General features: G+C 39.9%; 2 protein-coding genes across 6 annotated transcripts in view; both read right to left on the reverse strand.

The window, feature by feature from the left end:
- The window catches only part of Rop (Syntaxin-binding protein Rop), a 32,194-nt gene that overhangs the window by 5,198 nt on the left and 10,111 nt on the right, over nucleotides 1–16,885 (reverse strand). For 2 of the 4 annotated variants that reach the window (XM_033384334.1, XM_033384333.1), the window contains exons 2-5: nucleotides 12,506–12,685; nucleotides 12,295–12,450; nucleotides 12,139–12,180; nucleotides 11,339–11,442 (exon numbers count right to left, since the gene is read on the reverse strand). In XM_033384334.1, coding sequence (XP_033240225.1) covers nucleotides 11,339–11,442; nucleotides 12,139–12,180; nucleotides 12,295–12,450; nucleotides 12,506–12,685 — 482 coding nt within the window. Of the gene's footprint in view, nucleotides 1–11,338; nucleotides 11,443–12,138; nucleotides 12,181–12,294; nucleotides 12,451–12,505; nucleotides 12,686–16,885 lie in introns of those variants that run through there. The other 2 variants (XM_033384332.1, XM_033384335.1) reach the window with 2 other exon arrangements.
- On the reverse strand, nucleotides 12,808–14,737 carry LOC117184985 (uncharacterized). 2 transcript variants are annotated; one of them, XM_033384339.1, is made up of 2 exons: nucleotides 13,145–14,737; nucleotides 12,808–13,082 (listed from the first exon to the last, which is right to left on the reverse strand). In XM_033384339.1, the coding sequence occupies exons 1-2, from the start codon at nucleotides 13,392–13,394 to the stop codon at nucleotides 13,078–13,080; spliced, it is 255 nt and encodes an 84-aa protein (XP_033240230.1). In that variant the 5' UTR covers nucleotides 13,395–14,737; the 3' UTR covers nucleotides 12,808–13,077. The 2 variants fall into 2 exon arrangements, with proteins under 2 accessions (XP_033240230.1, XP_033240229.1); XM_033384338.1 differs by having other exon boundaries at nucleotides 12,808–13,042; nucleotides 13,118–14,737.

Below are 16,885 nucleotides of genomic sequence, written 5' to 3' on the forward strand. Positions count from 1 at the left end.
TGGGCTGTCTTTTCCCACTTTCTTCTTGAAATAGGCCCACAAATTTTCAATGGGGCTAAGATCGGGGCTCTGGGGTGGTGTATCAATAACTTTTCCACAGTTGTAAAGCACCCAAGCTCTCACATTGGACTCTATGTTTGGGATCATTGTCTTGATAAAACTTGAATTTGGCCATATTGTCCGTAATGAGCCCAAATTTCTCCGCACTGCTTTTTATACCCGATACTCAAAATGAGTATTGGGGTATATTAGATTTGTGGTAAAAGTGGATGTGTGTAACGTCCAGAAGGAATCGTTTCCGACCCTATAAAGTATATATATTCTTGATCAGCATCAATAGCCGAGTCGATTGAGCCCTGTCTGTCTGTCCGTCTGTCCGTCTGTCCGTCCCCTTCAGCGCCTAATGCTCAAAGACTATAAGAGCTAGAGTAACGATGTTTTGGATCCAGACTTCTGTGATATGTCACTGCTCCAAAAATATTTCAAAACTTTGCCCCGCCCACTTCCGCCCCCACAAAGGGCGAAAATCTGTGGCATCCACAATTTTAAAGATACGAGAAAACTAAAAACGCAGAATCGTAGAAGATGACTATATCTTACAGAGTGCAAAATCTGAACCAGATCGTATAATTATTATAGCCAGAATCACGAAAACAATTTCACTCTTTCTCGCTCTGTCTCACTCTAACACACAGGTTTCATGGTCGGTTTTGCCAATTGCAAAATATGAGTTCAAGGATCTCAGAACCTATAAAAGCCAGAGCAACCAAATTTGGTATCCACACTCCTGTGATATCGGACCTTGACCGTTTCCTGTCCAAATTTCGCCACACCCCCTTCCGCCCCCGCAAAGGACGAAAATCTGAGGCAACCACAAATCTCAGAGACTATTAAGGCTAGAGTAACCAAATTTGGTACACACACTCCTTTAAGATGTCACTATAAAACGTATATCTCAGAATTTCGCCCCACCCCCATCCGCCCCCACAAAGGACGAAAATCTGTTGCATCCACAATATTGCAGATTTGAGAAAACTAAAAGCGCAGAATCATAGATAATGACCATGTCGATTAGATTGCTGAATCTGGATCAGATCAGAGCATTTTTATAGCCAAAAGGAACAAATCAATTTGCAGTGGCTACGCAGCGCCCGACGTCACGCTCAGACTGATTTTCTGTCTCTCTCGCACGCACTCTTTGTCGTGTCGTTTAATATTAGCGGCCTCTGCCGGAGGAGAGCCATACTGACTTAGTATCGGGTATAACTCTAGAGTTGCGGTGTCCGCAGCAACTCACAACGTTCCCCCTCGTTAAATTTGTTTTTAAAATTTGGAGGTACTGTTTGACATCCATTGTGTTCTCAATAAATGCAATATTTCCCACTCCTCGGATAGAGATGCACCCCCAAATCATAACCGCAAATTTTCCAAACTTTACAGTCGGAAAGATGTTTCGGTTATCTAAAGCTATTAACGGCTTGCGCCATACTCTGGGTGTACCATCATTGTAATAAAGCATCATTTCTGTTTCGTCGCACTATATATGACGTCATCCCAATACTCTGCCGGCTTACTGATCATGTTAACAGCGAAAGTGAAGCGCTTTTCCACATTGACCGACGAAAGCAGCGGTTTTTTTCGTGCCACTCTGGAAGAGTATTCATGGCGTAGAATAACCTGGCGTACTGTTTCGTGTGAAACAACCAAGTCAAGTTCCTTGGCCAGAGTCCTGACCGATATTTGCGGATTCGGATTATCTTTCCTCATGATTACGCGGTCTGCCCGTCTGTCTATCTTCCTTTTACGGCCATCTCCAGATTTTGTTTCCAGTCTCCCTTCGTTCTTCGCGCGACTTAGGACATTGTAAATTGTTTTCCTTGATACTGAAAACATTTCTACCATGTCTGCAACAGATTTGCCCAACTGGTGATTATAGTAAATCAACTGGACAACGTCAAAACTAAGTCTTTTGCCAGGCATTTTAAAAATTTCAGAATGTTACTCTGTACATGTGCACCGGTCAAAATTTCGCAACCAAATCAAAGTCAATGCAAAAATAGAGCATCACTGAGCAACGCCAAAAGCATAGTTTTTTCTAAGAACGAGATCAAAACAGAGCTCGAAAACGAAATGTGTAAAGAGTTTCTTGACAGTGTCAAAAATGAGTAATCATTGTTTTTGTTGTTTTGTAAGTTACCTATTTATAGTTTTGTTATTCTTTTTTCACTAACTACTTTATAATTAATCCCTGAATGGTTAGGAATTAAAAAAATTTGATAAATTTGAACCAAAGACCATTATTTTCTTATCCAAAGTCAAACAATTTAATTTATTTTCAGTGTGTAAAGAGTTTCTTGACATACTGTATATAAAAAACGAGTGAAAAATGTATGGGACTATACATATAAGGCCCAGCTGGTCCGATTTCGCAAAAAGGTTTTTAAGGTTTTTACGAAAGAAATATTTTGGGAAAGCCCCACCGCGAAAATTGTAGAGACTGGCCATATCTAGCAGATTACTGAATCTGAATCAGATCGGATTAATAATATAGCCAAAAGTAACAAATCAATTTGCAGTGGCTACCCAACGTACCCAGCGCGCTGGCCCCAGCTGCGACTTACAACGTTTTTCCTCGGTTTTTCTTCAGTATGGCCGCTAAACCGTTAAAAAGTACAAAATTAAAAAATACGTATTTCTAAATATGTATATGACGACTCGTATGATATATGTACAACCATTCTAAATAAATAAAGCATACACCCAGCGACAAAATAAAAAGCCGCACTCTAGAATTTTATACATTTTTATACCCGATACTCAAAATGAGTATTGGGGTATATTAGATTTGTGGTAAAAGTGGATGTGTGTAACGTGCAGAAGGAATCGTTTCCGACCCCATAAAGTATACATAAGGAATGTGCCGAAAAGAAACTGCACACTTTGTTTTTCTTATAACTTCGATGTTTTCGTTCCGATTTCAATTTTTATTTTTTTTTTAATTTTGGAGAAAAACATTAACTTTCAATTTTGTAATATATTTGAAAAAATGTCTAGCCTATTATTTTTGATCGAATTTTTGTGCTTAACACCGCTCATTAAGTTCTGCCAACACTCTTTGGTAATCCTACTGGTCGCACGCATCCAGTTTTTTTTCATATCTTTTTTCGGAGAGACTACCATCCTTCTTTAAATTTCTTTTAACTAATGCCCAATATCGCTCAGTTGGCCGGAGCTCTGGGCAATTTGGTGGGTTCTCCTCTTTTGACACGAAATTGATGCCTTTTGAGTCAAGTAGCGCTAAAGTTGAGCGGGCATAGTGCGCGGACGCCAGATCTGGCCAAAATATTCTTAACACATTGTGTTTTTCATAAAAAGGTATAAGACGCTTTTTCAAACACTCCTTCATGTACACATCGGCGTTGATTGTCCCTTTTGTGAAAAAAGCACTGGTTCTTAGGCCACAGATGCAAATGGCCTGCCATATTAGCACTTTCTCCCCAAATTTATCGACTTGAATTGTTGACACCGCCTCGTCAACAGTTCCACCTTTAACTTTTGTATAAAACTCAGGGCCGGGTAAAGTTTTCGAGTCCAATTTGACATAAGTTTCGTCCATAATAACGCATTGAACTGCATCATTGAGCAAGCGATCATAAAGCTTTCGCACTCTCGTTTTGCCGACTTCTACTTGTCGCAGACTTTTTTTCGGAACTTTTTGTTTTTTGTATGTCTTATGGCGTTGCTTTTTTTTTTTTTAACCATACTCATACTTCGCGCTTTTTTTGCCAATTCTCGAACGGACATCGTGTTATGTTTGTGGATTAAGGCTAATACTTTTTCATCAATATTTTGATCCCTTGGACCCTTTTTTCTCCCAGTTTTTGGTAATCTTTTAAAGAACATGTCTCTCCAAACTTAATTATATTTTTAACACTATTAACACTAACTTTGTAGCGTTTAGCCAATTGTCTGTAAGACACATCTTTTTCTGTGCAATAATTGTGCATAATTTTTTTTTGCGACCTTGCTCTTTAATTCGAGGCATCGTTGAAACTGATAAGCGAATAGTGAAAAAGGAACATGCAAACAACGCAGAATTTCTCAAGCTTTCTAACGAACGGCATGATCGAAAGCCCGCACTGCGAGAAATTGAAATTGTAAGTGTGCAGTTTCTTTTCGGCACATTCCTTATATATTCTTGATCAGCATCAATAGCCGAGTCGATTGAACCCTGTCTGTCTGTCCGTCCGTCCGTCTGTCCGTCGGTATCAGCGCCTAGTGCTCAAAGATTATAAGAGCTAGAGCAACGACGTTTTATATCCGGACTTCTGTGATATGTCACTGCTACAAGTATATTTCAAAGCTTTGCCCCGCCCACTTCCGCCCCCACAAAGGGCGAAAATCTGTGGCATCCACAAATTCAGAGATACGAGAAAACTGGAACTGGAAAACTGAGTCAGATCGTATAATTATTATAGCCAGAATCAAGAAAAAAATTTCATTCTTTCTCGCTCTGTCTCTCTCTAACACACAGGTTTCATGGTCGGTTTTGCCAATTGCAAAATATGAGTTCAAGGATCTCAGAACCTATAAGAGCTAGAACAACCAAATTTGGTATCCACACTCCTGTGCTATCGGACCTTGACCGTTTTGTGTCAAAATTTCGCCACACTCCCTTCCGCCCCCGCAAAGGACGAAAATCTGGGGCATCCACAAATATCAGAGACTATTAAGGCTAGAGTAACCAAATTTGGTATCCGCACTTCTGTTAGATCTCACTATAAAACGTATATCTCAAAATTTCGACCCCACCCCCGTCGTGTCGTTTAATATTAGCGGCGTCTGCCGGAGGAGAGCCATACTGACTAAGTATCGGGTATAAATGTAGAATTGCGGTGTCCGCAGCAACTCACAAGGTTCCCCAACGTTTCCTCGTTTTATTTACACTGCTGGAACTTAGTGCAAATTATGCTCGCGCACACTCTAGCTGAAAGGGGAGCTGATAATTTATTTATAAGCTCTGAAAAAACAAACACTGCACCGGGGCAAGTACGCACATTGCTGACTGAGCTGAGCTGAAGTCTTAAAAAGCTCGCTGAAATCAACTCAGCTTAGTTTCATCCATCAAGCATTTTTTTTTCAGCAAGCTGATTGCTGATATCTACCATCAATATTTCCTTACTATGGCAGCTATATTACATACACAGTGGTTCGATTTTCATCAAAAATGTGTGGGCTACGTACAAACATGTAATTACACAAGTGGAAAGTTTTGGGCTGACTGTGTTAAAAAAACAAAGAATTTTTTCATAGAACTTTTTTATGTAAATACAGATGTTAGATTCCATTTCAACAAGTGATTGGCCAAAACCCATACTACCATGGTTCGACAGTCGGTGATGGCGAAAGCGGGAAAGATGGCGTGGCTACTTGCGCCAAGAAATAAGCTGTCGCTGTACAGCAGTCACGATATACAAGTCCATCCTCAGCCCCATATGGAAATACGCTCTTCAAGTTTACGGCATCGCGGCAAAAACCGGCAAATTCTACGAAGAATATGCAATGCTCCATGGTACATACGAAACAGCGACATCGAGAGGGACCTAAAGGTTCCCAAAGTGGGCGATGTTATACAATTACATGCAGCAAGGTACTTGCAACGACTTGGTGGTCACCCTAATGCGCTAGCCAGACGTCTAATTAACCCGCAAAGGAAAAGAAGACTCAAAAGGTGTCATCCACTGGATCTCCCTACTAGATCCCTCCTATAATATCTCAATAACTTTTTGTAAATATTGTAAATAATGTATGTACCTACTCCATATATGTAACATTAAGTTTATGTATGTATCTCCTCTGATATATTGTTTTTCCCCTTAAATGTAAAACTAGATTAAGTTGCCACGAAAGGTAGCAGTAAATTTGTTTACAATAAAATACAAATTTTCCACATGAAAAAAAAAAAACAAGTGATTGGCAAAGTTATAAAATATACATATATGCTGTTGCATTTCGTTGAGATAGTTCTTAAACTCAAATAGTAGTTTAATATGCAGAAACATAGCTATCAGATCATCTTTCAGCTCAACCGAAGATGTACGCACCTGCCAGCCTGAAAATAGCTCTCAGATCAGCTCGGCTTTCAGCTCCGATTTCAGCTACAGTGTGCGCGAGCCCTTACATATTACATAAAAAGGAGTATTGTGTGCTGTCGCACTTCCCGACTCACGAATTCCTTTTAACTTAAACTACCTCAACTAGCTTTATTTTTGCAGCTTTCCAATTTGCCGTACTGCACGGATCTCATTTTCTCTCCAATTTCGTCTCTCTGATCTTATGACAAGGGCAAGGGAAAGTAGTTACCAGCTACTGCTCCGCATAAGTAGTGATATTTAGCATGTATTTAATAGAATGGATTGTCACACAAATTTAGAATGTACAGTTGCGGTTCAAATACCAAATTAAATTGCTTCTATGGGTTTTAAATATTGTTAATCTTCTAATTAATGTACCTTAGGTGTCGGCACGCACATTTTCACATGTTTATGGTGCGTTTGTGTGAGTAGACAGAAGACGAAACGAAACACTGTATTGGTGCCAACCACTGTTATCCACGTGTACGTAAGCGGCATTACAACAGCAACAGCAGCGAAAAGCGTTCCTTTCAGAAGGAACGAAATATGTCGAGGTGCAGATGGTTTTAAATAAGAACGCTAAGTAAAACCCGGGATCGGCAAAGTTTTTCTCAAAAATATCAGTAGATCGACTACTACGACAGGCAAGGTTTCACCTTTTGCTCATTCCTTAAACATTTTTTAATTTGGAAACTAGTATTGAAAACAATAGCAGAAGCCTAATAGATTAAAATTTAATACACAAGACGCAAGGTTGAAGTTTGCAAGGGAATACAAATAACCATTGGAAAAGTGAAGGAATATTTTTTTGTCGGAGGACAAAATAGCGATGCCAAAATTTTGTTAACTCCGTTCCAAAGCACTGTGAAGCTGTTATAGAAAAGGCTACTATTAAAGGTTAAACATTAAAATTGTCTACACATATAACTACACATACGAATATTTTAAAAGCTATAATTAGCCAAGTTACTATAAAAGATAGGCTCCGTTTTTTACTTTCACAAAAGTTTTCCGATTTATTTTTGAAATCACATAAGTTGGGGCTTCCGTATTCACATTCCGCAAGATTTCTTCGTCTTTTTTGTTGACGAAATGAAAAGCAAACGGCTTTTTATACAACAAACCGAACATTAATTGCAAAAGGAAAAAAATGTATGACTTATTGAAGCATTAACATCAACTTGACACCTATACCCTGAACTTTGATTATAAGATGTGTTTTAACACCCATATAGCTGCAACTGTAAATAAAGCTAAGGGTGTTTTAGCGTTCATCAAGCGTTGGTCCAAGGAGTTTGATGACCCGTACGTTACGAAACAACTGTACATCTCGTTAGTATGTCCTATATTGGAGTATTGTTCTTGTGTGTGGAGCCCGCAGAATAAAGAGCAGCAGGCTGTTATTGAATCCGTGCAAAAGCAATTTTTAATTTTTGCCCTTCGGAACTTTAACTGGGACTCGGGTAGAATCTTGCCACCCTACCGGTCTAGGCTAAATCTTAAAGACTTGCCGTCGTTGCACCATCGCAGAATATGCAATGGCGTAATGTTCGTGCACAAGCTCCTTCTCGGGACTGTTGACTACCAAACTCTCTTGGGTCAGATTGACTTGGCCGTTCCATCTAGACCTACCCGTACTTTTAGGCCTATCCGTCTACCCATATGTAGGTCTAATTATGCTGATCATGAACCTTTTAGGGTTTTATGCCATAATTATAACTCCCTCTGTCAAACCCTATCCAATATTTATAATCATTTAAATTTAGCTAACTTTTAACTTATCTTTTTCCGCCTTTAGTAACTAAGTACCATTATTAACAGATAATTTGTTAATTTAATAAATAAATAAATAAATTTTAACTTGTGCTTTCTTCATAAATAATTTCATTTTAAACCAACCTCAAATTTGGCTCGGAAAAAAAATTTGTTTTGCTGAAATGCTGAATCTTGTTATTGAGAACAAATAAAAATACAAGTTTTTATTACCACTATGCACTGCTATTATTTTGACAGCAGCTGTACATATGTACCATGCAGACATCGCAACAGTCTGGTGCCATGATGCAATTATGTCATGCATTACATGGTGCATCATACATTTGCGGGTAGCATTTGAGTCATGTGCAGAAGCTACATCCGGTACAAACGTTGCACTCCTTGGAAAATTTAAAGATTCCTGGAGAACTATTGAACAAATCAAGTTTAAGTTTGGTTTTACTAATCAGTACGTTGCAAGACATTTAAATGACAGAAGAAATGCAATAATTAGCTTCTGTCAAGTTTAATTGAAAAAACTCATGATTTACTGATTACGCTGAATTGTTAGAGTTAACTCACTTTTTATACCCGATACTCAAAATGAGTATTGGGGTATATTAGATTTGTGGTGAAAATTGATGTGTGTAACGTCCAGAAGGAATCGTTTCCGATCCCATAAAGTATATATATTCTTGATCAGCATCAATAGCCGAGTCGATTGAGCCCTGTCTGTCTGTCCGTCCCTATCAGTGCCTAGTGCTCAAAGACTATAAGAACTAGAGCAACGACATTTTATATCCGGACTTCTGTGATATGTCACTGTTAAAAGAATGTTTCAAAACTTTGCCCCGAACACTTCAGCCCTCACAAAGTGCGAAAATCTGTGCCATCCACAATTTCAAAGATTCGAGAAAACTGAAACGCAGAATCGTAGAGGATGACTATATCTTCTAGAGTGCATCTGAACCAGATCGTATAATTATTATAGCCAGAATCAAGAAAACAATTTTATTCTTTCTCGCTCTGTCTCTCTCTAGCACACAGGTTTCATGGTCGGTTTTGCCAATTGCAACATGTGACTTCAAGGATATCAGAACTAATAAGAGCTAGAGCAACCAAATTTTTGATCCACATACCTGTGACATCGGACCTTGGTCTCAAAATTTCGCCACACCCCCTTCCGCCCCCGCAAAGGACGAAAATCTGGGGCATCCACAAATCTCAGAGACTATTAAGGCTAGAGTAAGGAGGCCACACTCCTGTTTGATCTCATTATAAAACGTATATCTCAAATTTTGGCCCCACACCTTTCCGTCATACACAATATTGAAGATTCGAGAAAACTAATAACGCACAATCATAGAGAATGATCATATCTATCAGATTGCTGAATCTGAATCAGATCGAATCATTTTTATAGCCAAAACGAACAAATCTATTTGCAGTGGCTACGCAGCGCCCGATGTCACGCTCGACATCGAGACACGATTTTGTGTCTCTCTCGCACGCACTCTTTGGCGTGTCGTTTAATATTAGCGGCGTCTGCCGGAGAAGAGCCCTACTGACGAAGTATCGGGTATAAATGTAGAGTTGCGGTCTTCGCAGCAACTCACAACCTTCCCCCTCGTTTGTTTTTGGATCGGTTCCCAAAGGTCATTGTTTCCGACTACCTGGACCAATGAACCATGCACGATGGAAGCCTATTTTCGAGATCAGTTAAAGTTGACAATTCGAAAAGAGTTGTCGATTCTTTTATTATAGTGCGTTCTTATATAAATTATTTGGTTCGGCCAACATTAGATGTTGAAGCTCCAAATCTGGACTTTCAATTTATATGCGAAATGTACAACTATAAAGAATTTTATCCGAAAATTGCAAACGTCGTTTTAAAAAAGACTTGCAGCCATTTGTTTTATTTATCTGATGAAAATAGCGCAATTGCATTGCTTGACGATAAAGTTACTTTCATGGAGAAACGAGAAATGCCAAAGCAACTCTTGACACTTCGGGTTGACCATGATGATGTTGAAACTTCTACAAAACGCCAAATTTTTAAGAAAATGACTATCCAACGTTTATTACACGGAGACTATCTGATTTTGTGACACTTAATTCTTCAGAATGGCATAGTAATGAAGTAATTTTCATTTATTCTTTAAATATATTAAAATCACTTTTAAAAAGTGGCTAATGATACAACCGAACATGCTGTTTTACGGGATGGATTATATTATAATTGTTCGGAGCAGAACCCAGCCGATTAGCTGCTTACTAGCACCTAATTCTTGGCCCTCAGCCGCTTATTTTGTTTGTTACTTATATCTATGTCACTCATTTGTTTGTTAAAGCTTTGCGCTCTGCCAGCTCGCTCTTCGCTATCTCCGCTTTGCGTCTGCCTACCGACGTCGGCCGAGCGGCAAGCCACACTTGCAATTTGGATGTCACGCATTAAAGAACATATCGCAATTTTATTTCTGCGCCGAGTTTTATTTAATTGGAATAATTAGTCGGCCGATTGGGGATAAAAAACATTATCTCCACGATAATATTCTAGAGTTCTAGAATATTCTAATATTCGATTCCATCACAAAAAAATCAATCCCATTAGAGCGATATATAGTATAGCTGCCATAGGAAGAATTGGCCAAATATCGTATTTTTGAACTTTGACCTCAAATCGGAACCTCTAAACGTTATCGAATTTGGCTGAAACTTTTTATTTTATTGTTTTATAACAAAAGGAACATTTTTTAGACCCTGAAATTTTAAAAAATAAAACTTTTATAAACAAGCGCAACCTTAATTTACATACATACATATGTGGCCATTTCAATACTTTTTTTGATCATAAGAAAATTACGAATAAGCCGAATATATGTACACATGTGAAAAAGTTCAAGGATAACACTAAATTAATATTTTTTTATTGATCGGGCCGGGCCTCTTTTACTTAATTTTTGTTGATATTTATAATTTTTGTATATATTTTTTATACGATTTGTTTGTCTGCATACAATTAACACACATTAAATTGAACACTACAAAACAAGTTTAACAAAACTTAAGGAGATTTTTTTGTAGATGCTTCAGAGCTAAAATTTGCCAGAGCAAGACCGCGCAAGGTAATTTGTGAATTAAAACGTATTTTTTTTTACAATAAATACGACACAAAGCTAGATGTACGAGTATAATATTGTACGTAGGGACAGTGATAAAAAAAAGTGTGCTATAAACTAGCACTCGAAATCTCTTTTTAGGCACTATCAAATTTATAGACATATTCCAATTGTTAATAATGAACATTTACATTAATAGAAAAAAAGCCAACCACAGGAGCACTGATGTGATTAACTTATTAGGCACATTATATAAGAATGTCGCTTGGTTTAATGAAGTTGGATATAAATTAGTATACACTTAATATGAGTGTTAGTTTTTGAGCGCACCTGGCATTCGTAAGGTAGAAATGCAATATTAATCTCCTTTAGAGTTTTGATCTTTCTTGCAGCGCACGATTTACACAAATCGTTAAACAATTCCTCCGGGCAAACTATAATTATATATACATTAAAATTTTTGATTTGTATACTTATGTACTTTATATATACATATATATATATATATATATATATATATATATATATATATGTATACATATATACATAAAAAGTAATATGTATATTGTATGCTTTATATGTCTAATTCTATGTATATGTACCTAAAAAATACGTAATAAAGAATATATAGTGTATATGTTCATGTATGTATGTGTATAAATTTATTTGAATTCGCCAGTAAAACTGCAATTCATTCTGATTTTCCGTTTTCAGATAATAAAACGGTTATAATTTCTTTTGACTCTGAAAAAATACTCAGTGGTAAGAAAATTCCAAGACGAAATAATGAAATAATAAAAGGATTCTCACTTGGCAACTAAAAAAACAAAACTATAAAGTGTTTATAGTTATATATGATCAAATTGAGGATGGAGCTATACGTATTTTTTATAATCGGCCTACATAATTTTCCCCATTATTTTTCAATGGTATAAGTTTTTGAGTGACTTAACACACATAAAAGGTAGATTTAAAAAGCGTAATATAGATTTGTTGTTATATATTAGTAGAACGGCATAGGAGTTTTAATTTGACTAGAAAAGCGCTGGACGCTTTCAATACCTGGGATTCAGAGGCTAGAAATGCAATATTGATTTCTTTGCAGGTACGGACATAACGACGACAAATACCTTTGTGTGCTTTCAGCATATCGAGTGCTCTGGTAGGAATGGCTATTCAGTAATGTGGTTAGATTTCATGAAAATAATAAAAATCAAAACAATTATAAAAAAAAAAATGGATCCCAAATACACAAGAACAATAATAACTGGCGACTTGAATCATACCCTCGGTGAAGAACACATGCGCAAAGCGGTACATGGGGCGCGCAGGATTCTCAAAATCCCGTATCAATGCACGAACAGAATCATCCGATGGGGTAATTAAATATATTGCATCCATGGTGGGTAATGGCTCACGTTTCTTGTTGATGTCCTCTACCACTACGAATAATATATGTAAGTCATTTTTGTAAGTAAGTAAAAAAAAAACACTTACAAGTAATACCCTCAGCACTAATCTCATGCATCTTGGTGCAGGCGGAAACCATTCGCATTCCCAGCTTATCCACCACCAACACCCGCCATTCCATGCCACCAGCTCCATTTTTGACAGCCAATGGAGCACCATGTTTCTTCGGTGGTGGTGGCTTGTACTTGACCACCTCGTTCATGATTTCTAAGGTTTCATGCAAAATAAAGAAATACATTTCATTTTATAGCATAATAATAATAATAGTTTGAGTATATGACCTAATAGACTACTAGCTAGTCGGGGACTGTCCACATTATTTGGTATACCTTATATATACTTATCTGTTTGAGATGCAAAGCTTTTTAGGCACCTATTAGTTTCCAAATTAAATAAGAGAATTGGTTTAATTCTTTATAACATTTATTTGATTTTTGTGGCTGAGCTGAAGCCGATTGCTTGAGAGGTCCAGATAGAGGTACGTAACCGATGCGAAGAGGGGTTAGCATGGAACTAAAAGACGACGGCGGCAGAGAGCCCCTTTAGCGGGAGAGCGCAGCAGCTCTGCAGAATATAAACGGTTGCAAACCATATGCGTCTCACTCTGTTCATACAATAACAATATCTATTAACATTTACGGTTGTTCTTCGGCGGCCCGAACGTACTTCCCTCGTTGGGAGGTAGTCTCTCAACAGATTCCTTAAGGGGCAGCAAACATAGCCGAGTGACGGCCATCCTGATGTTTCCTAAGGATGTCTTCAGGTCAGAGACGCGACACACTCCGTCCTTGCCCATAACGACATCGACCACTCCAGCCAGTGGCCAAAGCATCGGAAGAATATTTTCGTCCTTCACTAGGACGAGATCGTTCTTGCAGATGATTTGCGCGGAGGTACGCCACTTCGCGCGATACATATCGTGAGATTCTCTTTGCGCCTCCAAAATATTTGTTGTAGTTGGGTGACCCGCTGCCAGCCATCCGGACGATTTTAGTTCACCTTTGTTAGGTCAGGCTCGAGAATTCGCTCATGGGGCCGACTAGAAGCAGAGTTGTCAAATCATCTAAATCATCAGGATTTTCCGAAAGCGAGAGTAAGGGGCGGCAGTTAACGGTTGAGTATAAAAAAGGTCCACAGTAATCAGTGACTTAAAAATCTCGAGATCCTTCGAAACATTACTTAGGTAGGTCTCCCATGATGTGTTCAACCATGCGCGGCCTAGTCCTGAAGCATCTCACACACTTGCTGACGACCCTTGACACTGCATTAATACCTCCAATGTGCCAATATTTTAAATAGCAGGGCGCGAGGTCCGGCATGGAGGTTCGTTTCGTGATAATATCTTATCAGCGCAAAACTAATGAAATGTCCGTTTGGCATAATGAGTGGTGCTGAGCGTCAAATCCTAGCGATGAGTTGCCAAGACGACCTCCAACTCTAAGTAGTCCAGAATGAATCCCAGAATCCCAGTCGATGAATGGGTTGAGCGAACTAATAGAACTGGAGTTCATTGCGCCGAATCTCCTTTATGTCCATCCACAAATTTGCCAGCTGAATGTGTCGAATCAGAAGATTCGTTCCTTGCCAAATATCAGAAACGGTGAGTCCTGGATGCCTAAGACGATGTATAAATTTATGCATGTAGGTGAATGTGCGCTTCAGGCGAAAGAACGAATTTGCAAATATGCATCCGGACGTGAGATCGGCCTGTGGAGACGTGATCAGCAATACTATCTTGCGAAGATCCAAAGTTTCTATGTCGTTAGCAGAAGATACTGGCCACTTATCCTTGGAGCCTAGCAAAAAAGATGGGCTATGAGACCATAGCTCTGAATGGATAAGATGGCTGGGAAGCGAGCCTCTCGAGAAGATATCAGCAGGATTTAAAGATGTGGGAACATAGCTCCATTCCATGGCTGCCGTCAACTCATGAATTGATGCCACTCCATTTGCCACGAAAACTTGAAATTTCGCAAGCAAAGTGGGCTCCACTTAATTTCGGCTAAGGAATCGATATTGTCCTTACTGGCGCCACTCGCGACTTTGAGCACAAAACGTGGCTGAAAGACTGGGCTTCCCTGGACTTGACATATACGCAAGCGCCATATGCTTCTAAGCCGGCATCGCAGAATCCGTGAACTCCTGTAGCCACATTAGAACGAAGTACCAAGCGAGGAAATGAGATCCGAGAAATGCTTGCCAAACTGTTTCTCAAGTCCATCCAAGTTGAATGCAACGCTGAGGGTAGGCTTTCATCCCAATCCAAATTTTCTCTTCAAAGCTTCTGAAGGAAGATTTTGCACCTGACAATGACTGGATTTATCAATCCAAGAGGGTCGTAGAACCGCGCAATCGTAGATAAAACCAACCGCTTTGATGGCTTTGAGTTTGTGTCCAGTGCGGACAAGGCAAAAAGCAGCTGATCCGAAGCAGGGTCCCACGGTCCTAAGTCTAAAATTACCACGGGACAGTAAAGCTGATGTTTGGTGCATCTTGTCCATGACCTGTGCGACCGAATTATCACCCGAAATAAAGTCATCCCCGTAAAACTCCTGCCGCAGAGCAGCTGAGCCAAGTGGGTAGGACTCACCCTCGTCGATGGCCAGCTGGTGCATTACGCGGACCGCTAAAAATGATGCAGCCCTCGTCCCGTATGTGACGGTGTCTAATGTGTAGACTTGAACCTCGGACTCGATGGAATCTCGCCATAGGATGCACTGATACAAATTGTCGGGTGGAGACACTCGTACGCAGCGGAACATTTTACAAATATCCCCAGTGAGAGCGACTGGATATGTTCGAAAGCGAATCAATATGTTAAACAATGCAGGCTGAATAACACGGCCTGTCATCATCACATCATTTAGAGAATATCCAGTTGATGAAGCTGCGGATCCATCGAAAACGACACGGAGTTTTGTCGTCGTACTGTCCTACTTTAGGACACAGTGATGAGGCAAGAAATATTTGCAGAGGCTACGGGAATCAGGGTTGACTTGGTAAACATGATGCAAATCAATGTACTCCCTCATAAAGGCGGAATACCGCTCCTTGAGTGTAGGATTACGCTCAAGTTTTCGCTCCAGACTGATGAACCGTCGATAAGCCTGAGCATAAGATTCTCCTAAACGATCAGTATTGTTATTTAGTGGCAGACGAACTGCATACTCCCCGGATGGCAACCGTGATAGGTGGCTTACGAAATGTGCTTCACAATAGTCTTCATCTTTGGTATTCAACCCAACGTCCACACAATTCTCGACTTCCCAAAACATACGAAGAGTTTTATCCAACCTTGCTCAGCTATCGAATCTGGACAATTGTGTGTGGCCAAAAGCGCCGAGCTTGATACCTTCTTTCCACCGCCAGATACGATCCACCCAAGCCGGGTCTTCTGCAGAAGAGGCAGGCCATCGGTGAGTTTGATTTGCCCTACGCAGAGAAGATCAAAAATGCAGGATCAGCGAGCTGAATGTTAGATGGAATACTCCAATCGGATACATTTACTGTCATACTTGGTTGAGAATCGGTAATCGTGGGGGCGATGAGAGCAGTAAGCGTAGTTGTGTAAGCAGAGGTGCGAGAATGCATACAAATGCTTATGGTGGATCCCTCAGTAGAAACGCTGGTATCGCCCAGTCCAGACACAAGTGCAGACGATTGAGTTCTCCTAAGCTGAAGCTGCTGGGCGAACCTGGATGTGACGAGATGCAGCTGCGATCCTGAATCTAAGATGGCACGACAAGGAACTAAAACGTCAGACCGATTCTTTACGAGAACCACGGCTGTAGCCAGAAGCACGACATCAGAGTGAAGACCTTGGGCAACAAGAGAGGTAGACGAAGGTAGAGACGAGCTGCTAGCAGAATTTTGAGCAACGGAAAGAGTGTCCGGTTGAACGGCCAGATCGGGAGGAATAATACCTGGGCAGCTTTGTGTTGTGGGCTGTATACTATCGATGTGCAACAAACTATGATGCCTACCGCCGCATACTCGACATTTTCCACTATTGCATGCGCGGGTCCGGTGTCCCGGTTTTAGGCAATTGAAGCATAGCGAAAGCTTCTTCACTTCTTTGTGGCACAGCAACGGTGAGAGATTTCCGAATATCTTGCACGAGTATATTCCATGGCCCGCTGAGTGGCAAAAGACGCATACAGACGGGTCGGCGGAAGAGTTGGAAGCTACAAACGTTTTCTTAACCTGCGTATAGGAATGGTTTTTTCCCACCTGATCGCTACTAGCGTGTGTCGCTGTAGCATATTCCAACCGCTCCATTTTCTGGCAGCGTTGCTGCAAGAATTCGTAGAATTCCTCTGTGGTAGGTATAGCATCCGACGATGTGTGCTCCTCCCATTTGGTTTGCGTCTTCGAATCCAACTTCTGCAGCAGCATGTTGATGACCAT

Source organism: Drosophila pseudoobscura, chromosome X (assembly GCF_009870125.1).
Source record: "Drosophila pseudoobscura strain MV-25-SWS-2005 chromosome X, UCI_Dpse_MV25, whole genome shotgun sequence".
NCBI lineage: Eukaryota > Metazoa > Arthropoda > Insecta > Diptera > Drosophilidae > Drosophila > Drosophila pseudoobscura.